This window comes from Syngnathoides biaculeatus, chromosome 7, assembly GCF_019802595.1.
Source record: "Syngnathoides biaculeatus isolate LvHL_M chromosome 7, ASM1980259v1, whole genome shotgun sequence".
Classification (NCBI taxonomy): Eukaryota; Metazoa; Chordata; class Actinopteri; order Syngnathiformes; family Syngnathidae; genus Syngnathoides; species Syngnathoides biaculeatus.
This window is the reverse complement of record NC_084646.1, coordinates 25696889-25717709: the sequence shown is the minus strand read 5'-3', so window position 1 is coordinate 25717709 and position 20821 is coordinate 25696889. Positions and strand designations below refer to the sequence as shown.

The following is a 20821-nucleotide window of genomic DNA, read 5'->3' as shown; positions in this document are numbered from 1 at the left end:
TTTGTCACGTCAAAAGTCCCACATTATGATGTCTTCATATTTTCTGCAATGTGAACAAACACGATTTGCGAGCCTAATTCCTAACCCTGCTAGACTGGCATGCTTCTGCACAGTAATCAGAGATGTTCAGACCTAAATCTATCGGTTAAGAACTTTTTTTGGAAACTCACGCAAACCTGGAGCACTTTGTAACGGGGTTGCCTGATTTTGTAGCCTGCTCTGGGTTCAGCTAATCCCTCATGCATGAGCCAAATACCATCTGTGTTTGTTCTGCAACAAAGGAGGCACTTGTTAATGACTTTCCATGTCTTCACTGGTGTATTGCTGAGGGTGCGGGAAAAGAAAGGAAGCAGGCAATGGAAAAGATGTGTCAAGATGGGGCAAATTAAAGCCCACAATTTATCACCAATGCCACTAATTGCTTGAGCAGGAGCTTTTTAGCAATGTGAGTTATGGAACAGGAACATCACCACTTGAAGGGAAAATGTTTGAATACGTTCCTCATCAGCAGATCGTATTTCCTTTAAATGGGTTTAATTATTTAGGAATGTTAAAACCCTGGATTAAATATGCATACATTTCCTTCACATGGAATTGGTACAGAAAAGGCTGCTGGAAAAGTTACTCTTCCAAACATCTCCAACATGTTGGAAGCATCAGTGCAGTCTCCATTAAGCAGTAGAGTTTGGTTCAATTGAATTTAGGAAAAAGTGACAAAATAACCAAATCATAGCACAGTATGGTGCAGTAGTAGTAGAGTGGCACTAGACGCACTGCACTTCTGCATTGAAAGTAACAGAGTGCTGAAGCTTAAAAGCATGTGCTTAAGATATTAATTGACTCGAGTGTCTCCAGTGTGCTGCTCGTTTTGACAACAACTTTTCACAGTTCTTTCAATGAAACGAGCTTGTGATTTGCAACAATGGCGGGCCACGCACTGAGCATGTTTTGCAAGCTTTGGATTGACCCCTGACCCCTGGATAATCCTTTTCACTAGCTCTGCTTTTAAATTAGCAGTGTGACAAGCCAGTGCTCTCAGCTCATCCCCTTGCTTGCGCAGTCTTTCTTTAGCACGTGTCCACACTTCAGTTAGTGATTTAAATTCGAAGCTATTTATGTTTCAGAAAAAAAAAAAGAGTCCAAGAATAGCTAAATTAATTGGAGTATGGCATTTGCCTTTCTTCGCCCAGTTGCTCTCCTCATCCACTCTTTTAGGTTCATCTGCGACCCGCTTGGCAGAGCAAATTTAGGCAGCGAGAAAAACCAACATGCCGCACTGGTGCTGGGCCTTTTTTTCTAACCTGCTCAACTGTTAACTGTGTTTTTTGCCCTGCCATGTAAATGCATGCCGATCAAAGCAGACATGATAGGACAACGCCTACGCGGGGCCTCTTCCTAAAACCAACAGTGGCTCCTAAATGAAGAGGGGCTTCCAGGGTCTCTTCCTCTTTTTGTTAGCAGAAAATAATGAGTAAGTCACTTTCTTCTACCACTCATTGGTCACAGCAGCCACCACTTATTCCAAGTGATGCCACTTTTGTGTTTATCCAACAGTTGAAATTTCAAAAGTCACACAATTGGAGCATGAAATACATTGTATACCATTACATTCTCATCATCCTCATCATCATAATTGGGCAAGTATTAAATAAGGGAAAGACGACAACCACTGGCATTTGAATTATTGGAAGCATATTCATATATTTGCATTCACGTATATTTTCTACACACATCATTTATGAAATTACTGATTCTTACTGTTCTTCCACAAAGTCCTTATTAGGTAAAATACACGGAAAAAAAATACTGATGTTATTTGGACGTGACCGGGAAGGGACAGTAGAGAACATGTAGCAACTAGGAACCTGACAAAGAAGGAATTACCAGAATGCACAGCACAGTCCGATAGCGAGTGCATGTGTGTGTGTGTGTGTGTGGGGGGGGGGGCCTTCCCTCAGGCTCCAGTATATGCTGGTATGTAGACTTCTGGAATGCTTTTACAATAGACACAGCACACTCATGGAGACGCACCGCGCTGACCTATCTGGTGCAAACACACTGGTTCAGACATGTTTTGGGGGAGGGGGTGGGTGGGGGGGGTGGTTGGAAGTGTTTTTTTTTGTTGCACTGGATCAGTACAGTTAGGTGGCCCATTAAAGCAAGGTGCCCAATTAGATCTTGCTCTCAGACACCAGTGGAGACTTTATGAATAAAAATATCTGATTGGGGTGTGTATTAAGTTAGATGGTTGAATCGTATTACATTTATAAATAAAGTTCATTGGATACGTGCAGATGTCAACATTGGCATAAGTTGTCTCTGGAAAATTTAAAGTGTATTTTTCATTTATATTAAATAATGTATTCAACACAATAAATACTGTATATTGAATAGTTGAATTATTCTGTTTCAAAATATTTTATTTCCACTGACAAACGTCTTTTTCTTTTCTGTGTCGTCATTAAGCTGTAATAAATGTTTGGTCTAGGTCCACTCTGTCCCCATCCCACACTCTGGTTTACCTGTAATGACGTTGATGTCAGGGTAGGTGTTTTCACACAATTCCACAGCGTAACTGTCTCTTTCAAAGCCCTCTCGTAGCTCCTTCTTTACAGCTGCAGAACCGCAAAGACGGTACAGCCCCACCACCTGTAAACACACTCCACAAGTGAATTTAGGTCAAGTAAACATACACTGCTTATGCAAGAGTCAAAGAAAAGTATACAGAGATATTTTCACATCCTGAATGAATCAAAGAGTCAATGCATTTGAAGTAGTTATGCGTTGTTGTCATTCTGAGAGGATCTAGTGGTATAGTGTATGTTAGGATTGCTCGTTCAATAACTTCATCACTCCATTGAGGAAGATGTAGCTATACACAAGGCAGTACCAAGCCATAAGAAGTCTTTTCTGATAGAAAAAACAGCAATATGTATCTGACAACAACACTAAATGATTGAACAGGATTTCATTAATGAATATGAATCACAGCAAGGCTGAAATCAGACAATAAAACACTTTTAAGTCACAACAGGTCTGTAGGCTTATCGATTAACAGTTGCACAGCCATAATAAATGAGAAGCAGCAACCAAAAAAGACACTTCCAGTATGTATCTTTACCTAAGTGTCCAGCAAGTGAAACTCTGCAGAACTTTATCCCAACATTGACATTTGATACTGAAACCAGACACCAGTAGTTTTCTTATGTTAGGATTAAGGCCGGCTGCTGACATACCATAATTTCTCCGACATGAGTCTGTCTGGTATGTGGCATGGTTGAACAACTGGTGTGGTTGCCCGAGCAACGTGTTAAGTCAGTGGGCTGTGAATGGCTAGTTGGACCCCTTTCCACAAAACACACACCCACCCATACTACTGCTCTTTCTGGCCTCGAGAGTAGAAACACCAGAATGTCTCACCAGGTCAAACCATTTCAGAGCGCACCGTGTTGTGGTCAACTGCGTTTTGTAAAACTCACACGAGTGGGACAGACAAGGACAGATTATCTGAGGATTTAGCTTCGTGTGCAAGTAAACAGAAGTCACTGGGCACAATGAACAACAAGTCAATTCAGAAAAAAAAAACGTGTTTGGGAGCCAGTCAAGCACAGGCGGGTAACAGCTGTTAACGGAGGAGGACTGGTACTTCATACACTCCGGCTGCCAAGAAACATGACAGGCAGCAGCAGGTCTGTATATAGATCAGGTCAAACAGAAAAAGTTTCTTCAAGAAGCATGTGGAACCTTGGTAGGGTGCTGAGACCAATGATGGGATCAGTGGGATTTGTGATGAGTCTGAAATTAGTTTAATGACTGAACTACCAGTAGCACAAAGGAAGAGGGAAAAGGGTACTTGACTTCATTAATTCTCTTGAGTGTAAGCCAAAAGTAATTCCAACAATTTGTGGCCCTGTACAGACATCATCATGAGAGTGTTATGAGTATGAATCTCGACTGCCAAAAGAGATTAAAGAGTATTAAAGGATACACATTTATGTACTTTCAGTATACTTGCACAACTTAATGAGATTCAATATTTTATACCACTTAACGGCCACACCTCTGGTGGGCTGCCTCAGCAATGGAGGCGCGGAACATCGGCCACTCGGACTCAATGTCCCCCGCCTCATCTGGGATGTGAGCAAAGTTCTTTTGGAGGTGGGAGTTTAAATTCCGCCAGGTAGTGATCAGTTGACAGCTCCGCAACTCTCTTCGCCCGAGTGTCCAAGACATGCGGTCCCAAGTCCAATGACATGACCACAAAGTCGATCATCGAACTGCGATCTAGGGTGTCCTGGTGCCAAGTGGACATGTGGACACCATTAAGCCTGAACATGGTGTTCGTTATGGAGAATTCGTGATGAGCACAGAAGTCCAGTAACAGAACACCACTCGGGTTCTGATAAGGGGGCCGTTCTTCCCAATCATCCCTTTCCAGGTATCACTGTCATTGCCCACATGGGCATTGAAGTCCCCTAGCAGAATGATGGAGTCCCCAGAGGGGGAGTTCACCAGCACTCCCTCCAAGGACTCCAAAATGGCGGGTACTCTGAACTGCTGTTTGGTGCATAAGCACAAACAACATTCAGGACCAATCCCCCTACCTGAAGGCGGAGAGAGGCTACCCTTTCATCCACTGGGGTAAATCCCAACGAACAGGCCCTGAGCCGGGAGAAAATAAGTATATCCACACCTGCTCGGAGTCTCTAATCGTGGGCAACTCCAAAGTGGAACAGAGTCCAACCTCTCTCAACAGGAGTGGTGCCAGAGCCCAAGCAGTGTGTAGAGGTGAGTCCGACCATCTAGTTGGAACTTCTCGACCTCACGCACCAACTCTGGCTCCTTCCCTGGCAAAGAGGTAACATTCCATGTCCCTAGAGCTAGTTTCTGTAGCTGGGGATCCGATCGCCAAGGTCCCCGGCTTTGGCCACTGCCCAGTTCACATCGCACCCGACCCCTATGGCCCCTCTCACAGGTGGTGAACCCATGTTACCCTTTTGGGCTGTGCCCGGCCGAGCCCCACGTGGGCAGGCCTGGCCACCAGGCACATTTGCATTGTTTTGGTTAATTTTTAAGGATTCTACCAGGCATAATTTGGATTTGAAAAAATGGATGAGATTAAAATGATTGCGTTGTTGCTATAACTATTGGATGAGTTGCTAGAATATAATTTAATGCATCTATGCATGTTCTATCTTTTTTTATCCCATGCGGGGGTCATTACAGGTCCTGAAGCCTATCACAGCTTACTTGAAAGGACTGGTTGCCCAAAAAAATCAACAAGCTATAGTGAAGGGTGCATCGAGTAGGGATTGATTCTCTAGAAAACACAAAATTCAGGACGTGAATCTCAATTTTACCAAAACTAAATCCGCATTGACTCAAAATATTGTACAGTTCAATCTTACTATACAAAAATACATAATTGTCGACAATATATTAATACATATTAGACACTTGAACTAGCATTATCTTTGTAATGTCAAAAATGCTTAAAGAGTTTGTATATCATACCTAAAGACATCGCACACAAGCCTAAATAGTAGGACCTACTCTTGTTGATTTAGTATGCAAATCTCCATCCATCCATTTTCCAAGCCACTTATCCTCTCAAGGGTCGCAGGAGTGCTGCAGCCTATCCCAGTCAACTTCGGGCGAAAGGCAGACTCCACCCCAAACTGGGATGGGGGAGGAGGAAGTGTAGTCGAGGCATGTATCAACAAATCTTAATTTAGCATATATATTTTCAGGGGTGTAACAGTTTGGACAAGTGGAATGTGTTTCCATACAACACTACAAATGACAATAATAAAAGACAATATTACTGTACACAAGTGCTCCTCTTGGCATTGAAAACATGTCTCACCCACTATTCTATGTACCGTAGGTTACGAGGATAGCTCTCAAGAACAAAAAAATAAAGTATCTTAGTTGGACACATTCATAACACCAGTGCTTCATACAGGCATTACTGGACATATTTTCAAAAGCCTCACAATCATCCCGGATCTTAAAAGCTTTTACATCCCCTTAGGTCATGTGATTGTGACTCTGACGAGCAGCTTGCATCAAAGAGCTGCAAAATTATTTGGAAAACCACACTGCATACTGTCTGCCTTTGCATGTTTTAGTGACACAACAAGCAGATTGCTATGGGACCTGGTGTCAACTCTCTCGTAACCTCTCTCTGCCTATAACCTGAGGGGTGTCCTTTACGTGTCACTAGTATTACTTGATCTCCTACTCATACAGACTGAACACAATATTTCAGTCATTAAACACAGCAGGAAAGCGGGGGTTGGAGGGGTAGAGATGAAAACAGATACAATCATCATGAAGCTAGACAAAGCAAAGTTCATTAAATAAACATGAAAATCTGAGCTACAAGGAACCTGAGGAGCAATGAACCAGCATTGCGGTTTATGCAGTGGACTCATAATGTGAAATGTTAACTCTATCATTTTATTGACCACAATGTTCATTCTCTAAATTTTAGTGTTTTGATTTTCATTGGAAATGTATGCAGTTAAAGAAAGAATGCCTACGCACGATCATAAATTCTCAGAATATAACTCAGCAAGGATCCAAAGCCACCGGGCTGTAGAATATTTGGTAAAAAATACAACCATCAACTCTCTCTACTGCCTGGAGCACATCTTCTGAGTATTTTATTTTGAAAAATAGCTGTGCATATTTCTCAGTAAGACCACAAGCGAAACGCACATCTAAAAGGTCCAAAAGCAAACGTTAGTTAAAAACACATTTAAAATGAGGGAACCGTAAGCTCTGTGACCTTCAACAAGTAGAATGCCACATTTAAGAATAAAATGAACTTTCAACACAGCCACAAATTCATGTTCCAAACACTCTGACTAAATCGGTAACTGACTTCTGCTGTCTTATTTGTTTCTTATTATCCACAGATAGTACTAACATGGACTAACTCTGCATCAGCGGTGAGTTGCGTTACAATGAAACAAATTGTATTTCTGCTTTTCCAGGCACAATTAAAATATTTATAACAATTTACTGTATTCAAGAAAAACATGGGTAAAGAACAATTGTCATTAGTAAGTATTTTCAGGGCTGATGTCACTAATTGTTGCACAAATTACTAGCTGTTGTTGATTGGTGATTTGTTGATTAATTACTGTATGTCATTCAAAAATGTTTTTTTTAAATTATGTATTTGGTAGGCGTTCCACGATAACACTTTTAACCCACTTTTATCGATATGAACGTCATTCAAGTTTGGAGACAAATGGTTGAAGAGTTGCAACCACAATCATTTTAAATTGAAGTTGAAAAAAAATGCGCCATTTTTGGTCTCAAATCTTACATCTTACATCCAAACATCCTCCTCCAAAGAGGAAACTAAAGCCTATCCCTGTTGATTTACAGTGAAGAAAATAAGTATTTGAACATCCTGCTAAATTACAAGTTCTCACACTTGGAAATTATGGACGGGTCTGAAATTTTCATTGTAGGTGCATGTCCACTGTGAGAGAGCTAATCTAAAAAGAAACATCCAGAAATCCCAATGTATGATTTTTTTTTTATGATTTATTTGTGTGATGCAGCTGCAAATAGGTATTTGAAAACCTGAGAAAACCAACGTTAATATTTGGTACAGTAGCCTATGTTTGCCATCCACCTTTCCAACTTGTCAATCAGTCGTGCAATAATAGCCAATCAGATAGCCGCATTGTCTTAACCCCTGGCTTGACACACCCCTCTCGCGATCTTGTCCCACAAGTAATTCTGGTTGTCAGTAGTGTGCGCTTGGAAAAGTTAATGTTACGAAGAAAATAGTCCTCAGATGCGCTTGTGGAAGGTGCAATTGATGAAACATATCCTGCAAGGTTACAAGGGGCCCGGTTGATTCATTTTCCAAAGCCTAAAACAGAGTTGATGAAGTCTCTGCGATGGATTAAGGCTCGCGGAAGACCACATGTACAACTAAATGTGGACAATATCAACAAACACAAGGCTTTATGTTCGAAGGTAAGTGAGGGAGAAGTACCTTCTCTGAATTTGATTGAATTATTATCAGTGCTTTATACATTGCAGGAGAACAACTTTCAATTTGTGAGTGTATCACTAACCTGCTGAAATAAGTGTGTAATGTTTTATGCCGAAGAGTCGGGTTAGTGATACGTAAATGTGCGATGTCATGCAAGAGAAATGTGAATTTGCCTATTTGAATCACATCAGAGTTTTAAGACAGAGCACTGGGTTCGATTACGAGCAAAGTCAAATGAATACACCCTCTCACTTATAAAGACTACAATGATATTACTCGTGATCTTTCCAAGTAAAAAGTACTCACCCTGCTTTACATGTGTAGTACGATTACACTATTTTATCCTGTTGGATTTCAAAATGAAGTTTGTGAGGCGTCAAACTTTTTTGCATCGATCGCCAACATTTTGCAGTAAGTACATTGCATCCTGCTCCGCCCAAAATCTTAATTTCGTGTACATATCCTTGCGTGAAATAGCTGAGACATCTCTGTAGAAATCTTTTGGACAAGCCTGACCCATTTGGCAAAAAACATACCACAATATTATCTGGAATACGTGATAGAGAATCGACTTCAAACATGATCTGTTCAATCGCCATTTTGGAAGCTTGTGGGAAATGGCTAAGGGGGCGGATCTTAAATCGCCATCGGAAAGGTCCATTATAGAGGTCAAATGTTTCCTGTAGTTGTTCACCAGGTTTGCACACACTGCAGGAGGGATTTTGGCCCAATTCCCCACACAGATCCTATCTAGATCAGACAGGTTTCTGAGCTGTCACTGAGAAACATGGAGTTTCAGCTCCCTTCAAAGATTTTCTATTGGATTTAGGTCTGGAGACTTGCTAGGCCACGCCAGAATCTTGATCTGCTTCTTACGGAGCCACTCCTTGGTTTTCCTGGCTGTGTGCTTTGGGTCATTGTCATGTTGAAAGACCCATCTTAATCCATCTTCAATGCTCTGACGGAGGGAAAGAGGTTGTTCCCCAAAATCTCAAAATACATGGCCCCGGTCATTCTCTCCTTGATGCAGTGCAGTCGTCTTGTCCCATGTGCAGAAAAACACCCCCACAGCATGATGCTACCACCCCCATGCTTCACAGTAGGGATGGTGTTTATGGGATGGAAGTCATCATTCGTCTTCCTCCAAACACGGTTAGTGGAATTATGACCAAAAAGTTCAATTTTGGTCTCATCTGACCACAACACTTTCTCCCATGACTCCTCTGTATCATCCAAATGGTCATTGGCAAACTTAAGATGGGCCTTAACATGTGCTGACTGAAACTAGGTGGGCACACAACAGCTTCGTGAGTGTGAGAGGTGCATTAAGGGACAATCTGTAAATGGAAGTGAATGTGTTATTTTGAAACACATTACAACACAAATTTGGTCTTTCACAATAGCACCGTCAGACTACTGCAATAAAATATTGCATTCCGATATCATGGCATCCTGTCTTTTATGATCACTGGGGCTTTATCTTGTCATCTCAAACGTGACCAGATACACTCGTTACCACACCCATGACAATACCAATGGATCACGCATGTATTGTGTTGATCAAAAAAAAAAAAGAACAAAATAGGGAAAAACGTGTAATGGTGCTCAGGAGAAAATGTTCATTCAAAAACTGATTGAGATATGTTCACCTTTTAATATGATACAGGTCACAAGCAGCCAACAAAATGTTATGTAACTTAGCAAGCTAGTGATAGCACTGTTATAGGTAAACATGCTGCCATTCTGTGAAATCATACGCTGAAGTTTTGTCGTGTGTGAAGTAATTTAATTAAAATAAAGTATCATAATTTCTTATGCCCCCCTTGAGCCGTCACCTTATCGTGGAGGAGGGGTTTGTATGTCCCAATGATCGTAGGGAGTGCATTGTCTGGAGCTTCACGCTCCTAGTAGGGGGCCACCCATGACAAAAAAGTCCTAGGTGAGGGACCAGACAAACAATGGCTAAAAGACCCCTATGATGAACCATACATAATATATGGATTTAGGTTTCCCTTGCCCAGACACATGGCCCCCTTTGGAGCCAGGGCTGGAGGTGTAGCTCGAAGGCGAGAGCCTGGTGGCCGGGCTGACACCCCTGGGGCATGACTGGGTAGAGCCCGAAAGGGTAACATGTGTCCTCACACACAGTCATAGGGGTTGGGTGGGCCACTCCCCCGAAACAGAAGCTGGCTCTAGGGACATGGAATGTCAGCTCTCAGGCAAGGAAGGAACCCGAGCTACTACGTGAGGCTGAGAGGTTCTGACTAGACATAGTCAGGCTCGCCCCCACACAGGTATTAGACTCTGGTACCAGCCCTCTTGAAAAGGGTTGGACTGTCTTCCGCTGTGCAGTTACCAATGGTGAGAGGTGCCGAACAGGTGTGGGTATAGTTATTGCGCCTGTACATTGGAATTCACCCCAGTGGATGAAAGGGTACCCTCCTTCCACCTTAGGGTGAGGGAGGACGCTGATCCAACCTGGCATGCCCGAATGTATTGTTAGGGTCTGCTGGGAAAGTCTGTCAGAATCCCGCCCGAAAGAGTTTCAACTGCCCTCTCTCACAGAACTTTGCTCATGTTCCAGGGGTGTGTGGTTTATTAAGTCCAAGTGGACCATGTTCCATGCTTCCATTGCTGAACCGGACGAACCTGTCATGGCGGTAATCCCAACACCCATTGGTGGAGACCAACGTTGAGGTTTGCCATCAAGCTGGAGGCGGAGCCCAATCAGGCTTTTTTGGCCTGTGAAATTCTTGAGCCAGCTGATAGGTACTGAATGGCCCAGTGGAGTGCAGCTTTGGTGGTCACTGAAGCAAGTATCTGGCCATGGGAGGAGTTCGGTGAGGCCTTTGAGAAAGACGTCTGGACAGTATAAGGGAAATTCTGGGCCATTATACAGCACCTCAGAGCAAGTATCCAATGCACCATCAAAACTGAATATCGTGGGACGGGGTGTTGCTGACCTCAACTTAGGACATCGTGAGTCAGTTGGGAGAATACTTCGAAAACCTCTTCAATTCCACAGACACGCCTGCCCATTAGGAAGCAAAGTCTGGGCTCTCTGAGGGAGTCACATAACCCAACAAAAACTCAACAGATCCATCATCATCACATGACCAGTCTCTTAACGCTTAATGGCTTCTCTTCTCTAAACAAGAAGTAATGGGCCCAGGAAGCCAATGACATCATAAAGTGCAGTGCAGCACATATCTCCATTCATCCCACGGTTGTAATGTTGTGATTACACACTGCAGGGTGAATACTCATCGCTTTATACAAGACCTCTTCTGTCACTATTATTCCTTACTCCCATACAATGTCTTTACATTTTCTCCTTTAGGGTATAAGTATATAGGCATGAATCAAGCTTACAGAGATCTGGATAGATTTTAGCCCTTGATATGGCAAGTGTATAATGTAAAAGTGACCAAATTTATGCTTATCCACAAATTTAAAATCAAATGAAATCCCCCCCCAAAAAAGGTTCCTTTAATTACCTTTTTTGCATAAACGATGAAACTATCTTGTGAATGTTATTGAAAAGAAAAGTAAAAAAAAAATATGTACAGTGCATCCCCACTACTTGCAGGAGATAGAGAACTGGCAGGACCAGATATTGCAAAGATCTGTGGATTACTGATGGCCTTTATGATTGCATTGGGAAACAAATTAATTCATTTATAATTAAAAATGTTTTTTCTTGTTTAATCAGAAGAATTCTTGAATAAAAAGGCAGAAACCATCAATGAGCATATTCAGGGTTGCCCTCCAAAAAAGGAAAATTAAAAAAAAAAAAACAGACATAGTTGAATCTGTGGGCACTGAACTACAGGTATGTGAGGGTCCACTATATTTGCAGTAAAGATGACACAAGATAAACAGATTGGGCAGGACTTGCACAGTTTGGTTTCATGGAATACGACTCACCTGGCAACCTCGTTTCTCAATCTCATGAATGCATTTGCTTATAAGCAATGGCACCAAGAGTCCAGTGTCCTCCCTCTCCACCACCCGCCATGCCTCCACACCAAAGACTTGGGGTTCCCTATTGCCATCTCGTCTTCCATCCAAGGAGTTCTGCCAATGCTCCATAAGGTTCAGCTTGACATATATCAGCCCCCGAGGTTCCAGCTTAACTGCCAGCTGGTGGGTACGTATTACCCTGAAGAGTGCAGGTAGGACCACTGTGCCATGACAGCAGACACGATTTCGCCTTGGTGTGGGCTCCCAGCTGAACACAACAAGCTTCAAATGCTGGGCATTCTCTAGCTCGATATTGAAGGTGTGGTCCATACCTAAGAAGGAAGTTCGACAGGTAAGGAGCGCAGTCCGTGCTTTGTTAACTGAGTCCACTTGAATGGCGCAGTAGACATCGCGAGAGTCAATGCGAGGTGGTTTGAGGTCCTCAGCGCCGTAAAAGTGCAGGCTCATCAGTCCGGAGATGTACTGGCTACATTTGGGCTGCTCTGTGAAACTATAATGTCGGAAAGCATCTATGTCCAAATCTGTACCATTTAGTTTTGAGCTTCCGCTTGGTCCTTCTACGTCCTTACATCTGCCTCCCTTGGTGTCAACAGGACTGTGCTTCCCAGATTTAGTCACCAGCTCCGGTGAATCGCCATCACTTAAGTATCCACCTTTAGCGGCAGATTTGGAGCTGGCATTGTTTTTCTTCTTACTGAAGCTGTGCTGTGTAGACACGCTGCTGTCCAAGTGGTAGCGTGAGATCACATTTCGGCTGCCAGGCCCTACACCAGATACAATCAATCGTTGAGGACCTGGACTTTGGGATGTGGCCTCAGACCCCCCATCTGTGGCTCGGAGTGAATGGGATCTGTGCTCTAAATAACTACTTCCACTGCTGTTACTGCTGCTTGGACCCTTAACACTGAGTTTCCGGCTGAGCTCTGGAAGCTTCTTCATTTTCATGGAGATTTTTCTGACGGTGCGTGGAGATTTGATCTTGTCTGGGAATGACCAGTTAATGGAGCTGATCTTCTTAGTAGGGTTTGGGCTGGAAGGAGGGGAGAATCCAACACTATTGGGCGAGTCAGGGACATCTACAAAGGCAATGAGATGGTAAAGAAAGGTTAAAAAGGGGACTTGTCATGTTGTATTTATTTTATCTTTTGGTAACTCTACGACTGCAGTCCACAAAAACATTTTCTCTGAAAAATTAAAGAAAGATGCAACCAAACTGATCGGGAGAGCATTTATCATGCAGCATTACAAAGACCCAAAATAACAGGTCTCCTGACTTTTTATATATATATATATATATATATATATATACACACACACACACACACACACAACACACACACACACACACACACCACACACACACACACACACACACACACCACACACACACCACACACACACACACACACACACACCACACACACACACACACATAGCATGGTGGCGCAGATGTAAAGCATTGGCCTCAGAGTTCTGAGGACCCGGGTTCAATCCCGGACTGCCTGTGTGGAGTTTGCATGTTCTCCTTGTGCCTGTGTAGGTTTTCTCTGGGCACTCTGGTTTCCTCGCACATCCCAAAAACATGCAACATTACTTGGAAACTCTAAATGGGCCCCTAAGTGTGATTGTGAGTGTGGCTGTTTGTCTCTATGTGCCCTGCAATTGGCTGGCAACCAGTTCAGGGTGTACCTTGCCTCCTACCTGTTGTTAGCTGGGATAGGCTACTTGTAAGGATAAGCGGCTAAGAAAATGGATGGATGGATATTTTCTGCAAAACTATCAGGATAAAAAATAATATAATTGCTTTTATACCTATGAAATCATGAAAAATAAATCCCGCTCTTGTGCTCCAAGAGTGTTTGTTGAAGACAAGCTCTCATCTGTCGATAAAATATACGTTCACTGTTGTCAACTACTGGCTGAATAAGGTGTACCACTGACGTATTAAATAAACTGTTAACTTACCCATGATTGTGTTATTTGGGGATTAAGACACAACAAAATGTCTTTGCTAAGGTGTAGCGGGCTATTTCACTCCTTAGTTCTCAAGCTAGTTAGCTTACGGGCTAGCGAACATCATAAGCAGTGAACTGCGCATGTCTCAATTGGGGGCAAACAACAATTTGGAGCAAAGCGCTGAGCTTTTAAATGACATCACCACAGTGGACCGACCTGTTTATCTTCGTAACTCGTTAGCTCACAGGCTAGCTTGTTAGCTCGCAGGCTAGCAACATGAGAAACGGTTAACTTCACCTCACAGTGCTGTGAAAAAGTCCAGTATGGTCAACATCAAATACTGTATGTTTTGTCTGCAGCAAAAATGAATAAAATTGCCTCATTGTTATTGTTCTTTTGAAGCAGAGATTATTTACCTTTGAGGGAAAATAATACACATTGAAAAAAATGGGACACTTATTGAAGCACTCACACACCGAACCAAAGGCCCAATTTGGATTGCTCATTCATATACAGCTGCGAATAAAGTAATAGCACAAACCACGTATTGTAACTTAAAATATTACTTGATTTTCGATCTACTTGTCCTCAGTGAATGATGATTTACTGTTTATAGTATCTACTTTCTTAGCCCCTTACCCTCACAAGGGTTGTAGGAGTGCCGGAGCTTATCTTAGCTATCATTGGGCAGGAGGCGGTGTACACCTTGAACTTGTTGCCAACCAATTGCAGGTCACAGAGACAGAGAATCAATCACACTAACAATCAAACCTAGGGGCAATTTAGAGTCTCCAATGAATGCATGTTTTTGGGATGTGGGAGGAAACCGGAGGGCCCAGAGAAAACCCACGCAGGCACGAGGAGAACGTGCAAACTCCACAGGCGGGGCCGAGATTTGAACCCCAGACCTCAGAACTGTGAGGCCACCCCTCTAACCAATTGTTCCACCATGCGGCCTTTTTTATATTATACACAAGCAAAATAAGAAGAATATTGTGCTTTCAAAATCTGAGATTTTCAATACTATTATTCATTATTTATGACTTTCTAGAGACCAATTACTGCCCTCAGTACTATGTTACCTATCAGGTAAGTAAAATGATAGAATTTTTAGTGGGATTTGCTTCCTCGTGAGTGTCATGTTAATTCTTCAATGGTTAGTTTGAGCCAGTTTTATACAGGAAAGAAGACTATTTCTTCATAGTGTTTTAAGATGATTCCCTCAGTTATGTACCTGCTTCCTTTGCACTTAGGAGGGAACAGCTCGTCGCAGGGGAGCCGCAGTTTATGCAGGATTAAGTCTGTATCACATGACTTGGCAAGTCCTTTGATGACTGCTTTTAGAATTCACCTCATTTGGATCACAAATGATGGTTACTACATGGTTTATGAAGATGTAAACGATTCCAAGTCTCAAAAGTCAGGATTTGTTTTGGCATTAAATTTTGTCATTAGGTGCTTCTATTAAGCATTTTAAAAAGTATGTGGATAACATCTGACGCTAGAATGGCGTTATGGAGAGAGAGATAGACACAAAGAGGAAAGAAAAGAGCTCTATTTTCAGAGAGAACATGCAGTTATATTTTGGGTCCCCCAAGTGAAAGGGAGAGGGCTGAGGTGGTGCCAGAGCATGCAGCACAAGATGGGGAGCAGGACAGGGTGCAACCACAGGATGGGAGACAAAGACGTTCCTTGTCCAAGCACAGAGTTCTGTATATTCAGCTGGAGGGTCTGGAAAAGTGGATGGTGAATATAAAGTGAACAGTCCTGTTCACTCACATTTGTCAGTCAACCATGTTTAGCCTCCTTTCTCCCTTTACTCAGTAGCCTTCCTTATCTAACCTTCCTCCCAATAATGGACACAGAGGTTCTCTGAGAAGAGGAGAATGGGTGGGGAGCACACTGGGTGAAAATTTGCCAAATAACAACTCGGGTGGGCATTTGCACACACAGCGACCGCTCAAATCTGAAACATGTTTTCCTCTCAAAAAATACTTTGTAGGTCACTACATGTATAAATAGCGACATTTGTATTTACATTGTTCATGTAAAAAAACTTTTAAAGAAAGGCGTTCGAAACACCCGTTGCAGCACCAAGGCATCATCCAGTAATATTAACTTGCAAGCACTAAGTGTTCAAAATATCTTTAAACCATTGCTTGTTAGATCATGTATTGAGTGGCAGTAGGTCATCTCATGATTTCACTCCAGCTGGAATGGCTAATGCTGAACCTTTATCATTCATCCATCCATCCATCTATATTCTCAGTCGGTGGTCCTCACAAGGGTCGCGGGAGTGTTGGAGCTGATTCCAGCTATCTCCGGCCAGGAGCCAGAGTACACCCTGAACTGGTTGCCAATACCTCCAGAGCACATAGAAACAAGCAACCACTCACAGTTACATTCCCATCTACCGCAATTTAGAGTTCAATCAATGCATGTTTTTGGGCTGTGGTAGGAAACTGGAGTGCCTGCAGAAAACCCACACAGGCACGGGGAGAACAAGCAAACTCCACAGAGGCAGGGCTGGGATTTGAACCCCAGACCTCAAACTGTGAGGCAGACGCGCTAACCCAGGGGTTTCAAACTGGTGGGCCATTTACAGCCCACATGACAATACTTTGTGGCCCCCATTATAGAACAAAAGGTTAATCTTAGTGCAGCCCTCAAGTTTTGTATGAATGGCACTTTTACAGCGTTGTCTGTGGAGCTAACGAACCTACCAATCACAGTGGGATATATGGTTGTAGGCTTGATGCAAGCAGAGAAACATTTTTCAATGAGTCAGTTACAGTAGTGTTACCATGGAGAGTTTTATAAGCAGGTTGGCACACAACATGTTTACACAAGCATCCTTGTTTATCTTTAATTTGTATTAAAATAATAAAAAAGACATTTGAGAAGATTGGATTTTTTTTTTTACATTTCTAATTTAAAGGGGTCACTGATGGTGTAGTGGCACACATGCCTGACTTGGTGCGGGCAGCGTGGGATCGATTCCCGCTCAGTGATGGTGTCGATATCTGCCCGGCAACTGACTGGGGACCAGTTCACGGTGTAGTCCGCCTTTCGCCCGAAACTTGCTGGGATAGGCTCCAGGTTTCCCGTAACCCTTGTGAGGATAAGCAGGTTGGATTATGGATGGATGGATGGATGGATGGATGGATAACTTATATGGCACGCATGTGCATGTGCAGCCCAGTTTTCGCCAGAACCAGCTTCCAGCGGCCCCTAAGTAAATTCAGTTCGAGACTCCTGAAAACATTTGTCCATCGTGCCTTCTCCAAAACACACAGATCCTCAGAAAAATATTGTAAGTTCTTCATCAACCAGTTTGTGGACTTTTTTGTTGATTTTCTTTTTCCTTAATCTATAGATCCAAATCCATTTTTCAACATTGTTTTTCCTGGTTAGGGTAGCAGCCTCTTTCAGGTGACTTCGGGCAGATTACACCCTGGTCACCAGTCAGTCATTGGGCACATTTAGATGTGGCAACAATCCTCGCTCACATTCAGAGTCACTGAGTGGGAACTAAACCCACGGTGCCTGCACCAAAGTCAGGGGAGTGTATTACTACATAATCTTTCTGAGTTTGTACATTATTTAACAGTGATGCACAAAAATAAAAATTGCTCTACTGGCCTAAAGAGAACACTGGGGAAACCAAGGCCAAAAACTAGATAGAAATTGTTATGCATATTATTAGTAAACTTATATTTATGGATATAACTGCGGACTAACCTCACTAAAAGCAAGGCATTGTAATTATGTATGTAAATATTAATGCGTCAAGGAATAAATAAATTATAAAAAGAAAGCATGCAGCCCAGATGGAGTTTGTCAATATGGGGGGAAAAATCCTGTCATAGTATTTACTACATTTAGTGACTGCAGCTTGTGCTCATGTCATAACAATATTCTGTTTTGGCTGTTTTGTTTCAGTAACATTTTGTTTTGTTTTTCAATTCCAGGCTGAAAATTTCTGATGGATGACTATTTAATATTTCTAAATATAGCGGTACCTTGACTGATGATTTTTATACCTTCTGTAGTTAAGCTCAATTACTTGTGCATCAAACTCGTACGTGAAGTGAAGGTACCACTGTCCACAAATTTATGCCGGTAAAAAAGGGCAAATAATGATAATGTAATATTTACAAACTTATAGCCTCTAATCTTTGATTAGTTAATGCTTTCTGCTTTGTGAACAACTGTGACACACACTGTGACAAGACACTCAGCTCCCATGGCCTCAGGCCATGTGGTGACGGTAGCAGTCACGAGAGTAACACAATATTTCACTAACTTAGGGTCAGGGGCGATACTTTGACATACAATGCTCTAAGGCCATGTTACTGGGTCAAGGGCCAAAGGTCTGCATTCTTGTACGTGACATCTGAGCCATTTAACTGTGCCCACCCTACCACCTATGTAAGTTCATAAACATATGCAAGGAAAAAACACATGCATGCCTTGCCCTTGGAGCTACGCTGGTCACCCTCCCTCGAACACTTGCCAATATAGGGGAGGAACTTATGACGAGGGCCTTTCAGAACAATGGCACCAGTCAAGTGCAGGAAAAGGGTGTGTTTGTGAAATGACGTGACCAATAAGGAGATGGTTCATTTGTCACATTAGGATTGGTTCTGGATTTTAAATGTAAAACGTGGCAGTCCAACTGTAAGGTTGTATTTTATTATAACAATTTGCTGTCTATGATAATGTCAAAATGTAAGGCCACTTGCTTTCATCGAGGAGTGTGCGTTATGCCCACAAAAAAACGTGTGTTAAAGGTATAAACCAACAGCTTCATTGTGTGCAGAGTAAATAAACTGGTGAAAGGCACACTTGTCCAAGAATTTCTTCACTTGGTGACCACTTGATTCTGCTCTATGAACCTTCTTTTCCACTTGGCTTGAACCCATCAGAAGGCTTTTCAGGGGCCGCCAGAGCTTGGCGGCTTGATCATGTCGGTTACAAAAGCCTGCTAATATATCTAAGCATGCACGCCTTCTCTCTAACACAACATGGCCAGTTGCCAAAGCAGCCCTCACGTGGTTAAACGCCATTGCAGCCATTAGTGCCCTGCCTCAACTATCGCAGAAAAGTAGCTGCACTGGTCGAAGTAACAGCAAATCAATAGTCCAGCAAAGCTATTTGTAGTGAATAGGGAAACAGACAACCCTATACCAAAAATGTTTATAATGGTCTATGTTAATAACTAAAACTCTAAACCACAATCCTAAAATACCTAATCATTTCAAATTTATCTTATAACATCAGTTGTCCTAAATGACAATGATCCTAAACAGCCGAGAACTATCATTTCAACAGACTTCCTTGACACCAATTACTGGTATTACTATACTTTTCTATTAGCCAGGGCTTTGGAGGCATCTTGTGACATCTTAGAAGAGAGGATATAAAGCCATGAAGAAGTCAATTCTTCAGCAAATAGCTGAGTTTAGGTGCCACAGGAAAAAGATCAAATTTGTGAGTGGAAAACCAACAATTGGCAGAAGTTCACTGTACAGTGGTACCTCTACTTTTGAAATTAATCTGTTCCAGAAGTTGTTTCGTAATGTGAATTTTTCTGTAAGTAGAAGCACATTTTACATGTAAATGGCGTAATCCGTTTCAACCCTCCTGACTCTTCCCCCCAGCCAAAAATAAGCATTCAAAGTACCTAATGTAAAGAATGATAAATAAATTATATTAGCATTAGCGTATGACAGCACTAGCATGATTCGTTGACAGTCGAGTGTCCAAGGGAATCAAAAAGCATAATTTGTAATGGCCCCGTCACACCATGACGTTCTGGTCACCGTTCTATAGCGTTTGAGGAAACATTGGTAGTCGCCCATGGTCGCCGGGATAGCTCCAGAAGAGCATTGTTTGAACGCTAGTGAACGTCAATGATCGCTGGGAATCAGCGGAGAACGCCGGTCCGGAAAAAAAGTTTTGAACATCCACAAAAGTTCTCACTGAGACCAGCGTTCATCAAGGTTTAATTTTAAACGCTGCAGAATGTTCAAGAACATCCGTGGAACATTTTACTAAAGTTCGCCAAGCGTTGCACGCGTTTGCCTATTGTTAGTCAGTCGTAACTCTAGCTTTACTTGGTTGTTACTTAATAGTTTGCTTTGCAGTGAACGACTCACTGGCGACCTGTCAACGACCACTGAACAATCCCCTAGCGCACACTGCGTTTAACTAAAGTGAAACGAATGTCGTTTGGTGTCCGTTAAGCGTCATTCGAGCGTTTCCCGAACTTCCATGCATATGGGTATATAAACCAATGCTTTGTAAGCAAGGTCCATTTAATATTAAGCTGCAGTAGAGAGCACCTACTATGGAAGATCCAGAAAGCAGCAGTTCGTTTTCGTGGAAAAACTCCACCAGACTATCCTCAACAGCCCGGTCCAGGATCCTGCAATCCTTTCTCTGCTTTTTTTGTCTCTTTGTCGGACCGTCCTCACTGGGGTTTGCAAGGTGTATAGGGTCCCCAGTGGGTGTCACATGGTGTGTGACTTCGCGGACGTGCTCTTCCTCCTGCTGTTGTTTTTCCTCCAAACACATTGCTCGTGATGAAAGAGGCTTAGTTTTCTTACGAGCAGCGCTAGTTGCTGAAGTTCACGCCCTAACTTTTCTTCTTCTCGGCGGCATGATGCTCACTGTTCTAACTCACGACAACAACTGAAGTGACTATGAACTTTCCAACGTTTCAGTGCCGGTTCCACTGTAAAAATTACATGCCAGCAAAACGCTTTTCTGTCGTTATTCACCCTTTGGTCACACGCTGAACACGCTCGTCTTACATTGACAAATCGCTTGTTGCGCCCCAATGACACGTTTGCA

At 42.6% G+C, this 20821-nt stretch overlaps 2 protein-coding genes across 2 annotated transcripts in view; one reads left to right on the top strand and one right to left on the bottom strand.

The window, feature by feature from the left end:
- dnai3 (dynein axonemal intermediate chain 3) overlaps positions 1–6947 on the top strand; it is a 65474-nt gene extending 58527 nt beyond the window's left edge. Inside the window, exon 24 of the transcript XR_009795886.1 lies at positions 6924–6947. The gene's annotated coding sequence lies outside the window, so the exon portion shown is untranslated. The remainder of the gene's footprint in view (positions 1–6923) is intronic.
- Positions 1–20821, bottom strand: part of syde2 (synapse defective 1, Rho GTPase, homolog 2 (C. elegans)) — a 52612-nt gene that overhangs the window by 13044 nt on the left and 18747 nt on the right. Inside the window, exons 4-5 of the mRNA XM_061826150.1 lie at positions 11951–13083; positions 2523–2649 (exon numbers count right to left, since the gene is read on the bottom strand). Of these exons, the coding sequence (XP_061682134.1) occupies positions 2523–2649; positions 11951–13083 (1260 nt within the window). The remainder of the gene's footprint in view (positions 1–2522; positions 2650–11950; positions 13084–20821) is intronic.